General features: G+C 41.4%; 1 protein-coding gene across 1 annotated transcript in view; it reads left to right on the forward strand.

Moving 5' to 3' along the window:
• The window catches only part of TTLL11 (tubulin tyrosine ligase like 11), a 31,089-nt gene that overhangs the window by 11,283 nt on the left and 15,980 nt on the right, over positions 1-3,826 (forward strand). The window contains 4 exon segments of the mRNA XM_014307095.1: positions 1,611-1,803; positions 1,806-2,176; positions 2,734-2,829; positions 3,348-3,466. Coding sequence (XP_014162570.1) covers positions 1,611-1,803; positions 1,806-2,176; positions 2,734-2,829; positions 3,348-3,466 — 779 coding nt within the window.

Here is a 3,826-nt window from a genome sequence, read left to right on the forward strand (position 1 = left end):
ATGTGTTTGGTCACAGAGGGTTCACATTAACCAGGTGTCTCTCCGTGGTGCTGACTTTAACAAGAGTGAACCAGAGAACTCCTCTGCTCTGCGGGGTAATGTCACATCAGGGGAAGATTATTCTCTAGTGCTAAAAAGACTAGGACATAAATCCTGCTTTCCTTCTTTGCTCATCTAGGCCTGCTGATCTACTTGGACCTATTTATCCACATGCCATTTATGTAAGCCTGACCTCCACTGAGGCATTTATCCCTCAGAGTGACCTATTTTGCAGAAGGATCTTTCACTGAGTCAGTGTGACACCTGTCCCTGAGAAAAATCCTAGTCTGGATAATGGATCTTGACTTCCTGCTGTAGCTGGTAGGAAGGCTTTTAGCAGTGTGACTCTGAGTGAAATAAATAACTGGGTGGGGTGGAGCCAGAAGTCCTTGAGGCCTTGGGAATGTCACTGCTGACAGAGCTGGGCCTGTCCTGGGGGTCAGCAGCCTGATGTTACAGCAGAGGTTGCTGCTCTCACAGTGATCTGACCTTGCTCAGCCTTTTCCTGTGGACTGGTTTTTTCCTCTTTCATTCTCCAGGGCTGATGGTGGCAACTGATTTGTTCTTTCTTTGTTAGCTTTTGTCCTCAGGCTTCTAAAAGTCAGTCTCCAGTTGTTGGTAAGCCACAGGGTAAAACCAGATCTCTGACTGGGCTCAGCTCCCTGGCTGCAGGGAGAGGGAGAGCAGCTGCAGGTGGAGCCCTAAAATGTGGGAGTGCAAGGAAGGAGTGGTCAGTGCTGGGACATCCCTCTGTTTTGGGAGGAAGAGGTTTTGAGTGCTTTATTGTCCTGAATCCCATGAGTAGCTGATAAACCTGCTAGCCTGCATTTCTTCAGCTGCTTTCTTTGTTAGGGCTCCTCTTTCTTTCTCAATTTCATTTCTGATTGAGGCATCCCCATGTGTGCAGTTCTGACTTTTGCTGTATAAGTAATAAATAACCTAGAATTTATTAGGTAGAGGGAAATACACATGTAACATGAAAGCTCTGGTGTTCAGCAGATGTGTCAGTGACATAGTTATACCTATGCATGGTTCAGCATTCCCCAGTTTTATTAACACTGAGTATCTGATGGTGGAAGAAGGTATTGTTAGTGACAAATTTTTACTTCAGTTTTCCTTCAGGTAGTATTTGCACTCATACCTCAATACTAAGGCACCTTTCCTTAAGTTAATGATTGTCTTTGTCAGTAGTTGTTCAAAATGCAGCATGAAAGTTTAACTTTGCAGTTTCGTATCCATTAGTGACTACTAAAATGGATCTCATGAGATATACCCCATTTCCTTCTGTAAAATGAAACAGAACATTAAAAAGAAGTTCCTGAAATGATTTATACAGTGGCTTGTTAAATAAAATGACCTTTTACCTGTACTAGTAATTCCCTGCTCGTGCTTTTCTGTTTCTCCTTGTGCTTCTCAGCGCTGTTCATCTTCTGCCTTTTTTTGCATGCTGTTTACTACTCTGGTGATGTATCCATGCTATTTTTATTTATTTTTGTTGCCTGTCTTTCACAGGACCAGCCCTTCTTGCCTTCCCCAGTTAGTGCCTCTGACTGTAGTGCTTTTCCTTCCAGGTTCGTACGATGAAAGACAGCAATCCATCCTGGAAGCCCACTTTCATTGTGAAGCCTGATGGAGGCTGCCAGGGGGATGGAATCTACCTCATCAAAGACCCAAGTGACATCAGGCTGACAGGGAGCATCCAGAGCCGGCCAGCTGTGGTGCAGGAGTACATCTGCAAACCGCTGCTCGTGGACAAACTGAAATTTAATATTTGCTGCTGAAGTCCTTAGAACCCTTAGAGATTTATATAGCCAAAGATGGACTTTCTAGATTTTGTACAGAGCCCTATCAAGAACCCACTCTCAAAAATTTGCACCAGGTTTTTATGCACTTAACCAACTATTCACTAAATATCCATAGTGGGAATTTCATCCATTCTGCCAGTGCAAACACTGGCAGCAAGAGGACTTTTTCAAGCATTCTGTGCAGACTGTCTTCCAGAGGAGCTGATGTCAAAAAGCTCTGGTCAGATATAATTTCATTGGTGATTAAAACAATTATTGCACTGACGCCAGAACTGAAAGTTTACTATCAGTCTGACATACCAGCAGGAAAGCCTGGGCCAACTTGCTTCCAGGTAAGTTGGAATTTCTGCCAGGAATGCAGTTACTTCTGTGCATAGGTTAATTTTCTGGGTGGTTAATGCCTTTTCTGAAAGGTTTCTCTAGTTACGGTGCTGCTCACTGGTGGGAGCTCAGAGCTCCTCACCCAAGTCAAACCTCAATCTCCTGACCTGTGTTACTGCCAGCCCTAAGCAGATACAGAGGATTTTCAATTGCTGTAGTTTGTTAGTGACAGTTTTCACTCCAGATTCCATCTTCTACATGTTAGAAGTGAAGTTTTGCAGGTTCCTAACACAGTTTTGATCCTGGCAATTTCCAGACCCTCTCATCATGGGTGCCAAGGTTCCATGTTGGCAGATGCAGTGTTCAGGGATGGGGTGCTGTGAAAGGAGCCATTGCCATGGGAGCCAAGTGACTTCTGGAGTTATTCAGCACTGTGGAGAGTTTCTCAGTTATTTATTTTCTGCACCGCAAACCTTTATTCCTCCTCAGTGTTGCCATATGGACAAACACTGCATTCTGCAGAACACCCTGAGTAGAACTGAAGTGACATATTGCTTGTTATGCACAGATTTTAGGGTTTGACATTCTCCTGATGAAAGACTTGAAGCCCGTGTTACTGGAAGTAAATGCAAACCCCAGCATGAGAATAGAACATGAGCAAGAGGTAAGAGTTCTCAATGTGATACTGGAATGAAATTGCTTAGGTTGGGTTTTCCGGGCTTTTTTCCTTGTTTGAAAGATGAAAGCTGTCTGCTAATATGAAACCTCCAAGGTTCTCTGTAATTTTCTGCTTTGAAATCATTGCTAATCTTATACATAGGAAATATGACTTATTGGAATTGTGAAAGCTCTCCATCATCTCTGTCATAAATGCATTTATTCATCATCTCCTGCAGTCGTTAATTGTGTTTAGAGGATTGTTAATAATCTTTTTCATGTTTGTATACATAATATAAATGATAACATCAGCAACAATCTTTTTTATAATATTTCAGTTTACTAGAGGAATTTGTTGTAACATCATACTGAAAATGTGCAGGTATTTGTGCATCCTTGAAGAAGTATTTTGTAATTCATCATCGTGTATTTAAAATATAGATGAAGCACATGGAGTTTGAGCAAATGTGGAATGAATCACCCTTAGTTCTGTAGTGAATAATTGTATCCCTCTGTGATGTAAAGCTTTCTCCTGGAGTATTTGAAAATGTCCCAAGCCCTGTTGATGAAAAAGTGAAAGTTGCTGTCATCAGAGACACTCTGCGGCTGATGGACCCTCAGAAAAAGAAGAGGAAGGATACTCAGTAAGTCTGCTGATTTTCCCTGGTTTTGCATCAGTGCCTTGCAATAAATAGAAAAATAAGATTGTTTTTCCCTGAGAAGGCCCACAAGATGATAGTAAATGAGGATATACCAGTTTCCCTGGAATATCTTACTCTTAACTGGTGCAAACAGTTTAGAAACTCAGATTTATTTATTTACTCTTCTACTTGAGGCCTCCTTTTTTTTATTCAGAACAGTAATGAGACATAAATTTGTGTATTAATTTGCTTGAAAGTCACAAATTACTCTGAATGAATTGCCCCATTGGAGCTGAAAAGTATGAATATTGTATTTAAAAATTGCTTCCTTAATCTGTGATAATAAACAGAGAAAAATCTATG

Source organism: Geospiza fortis, unplaced genomic scaffold, assembly GCF_000277835.1.
Source record: "Geospiza fortis unplaced genomic scaffold, GeoFor_1.0 scaffold27, whole genome shotgun sequence".
NCBI lineage: Eukaryota > Metazoa > Chordata > Aves > Passeriformes > Thraupidae > Geospiza > Geospiza fortis.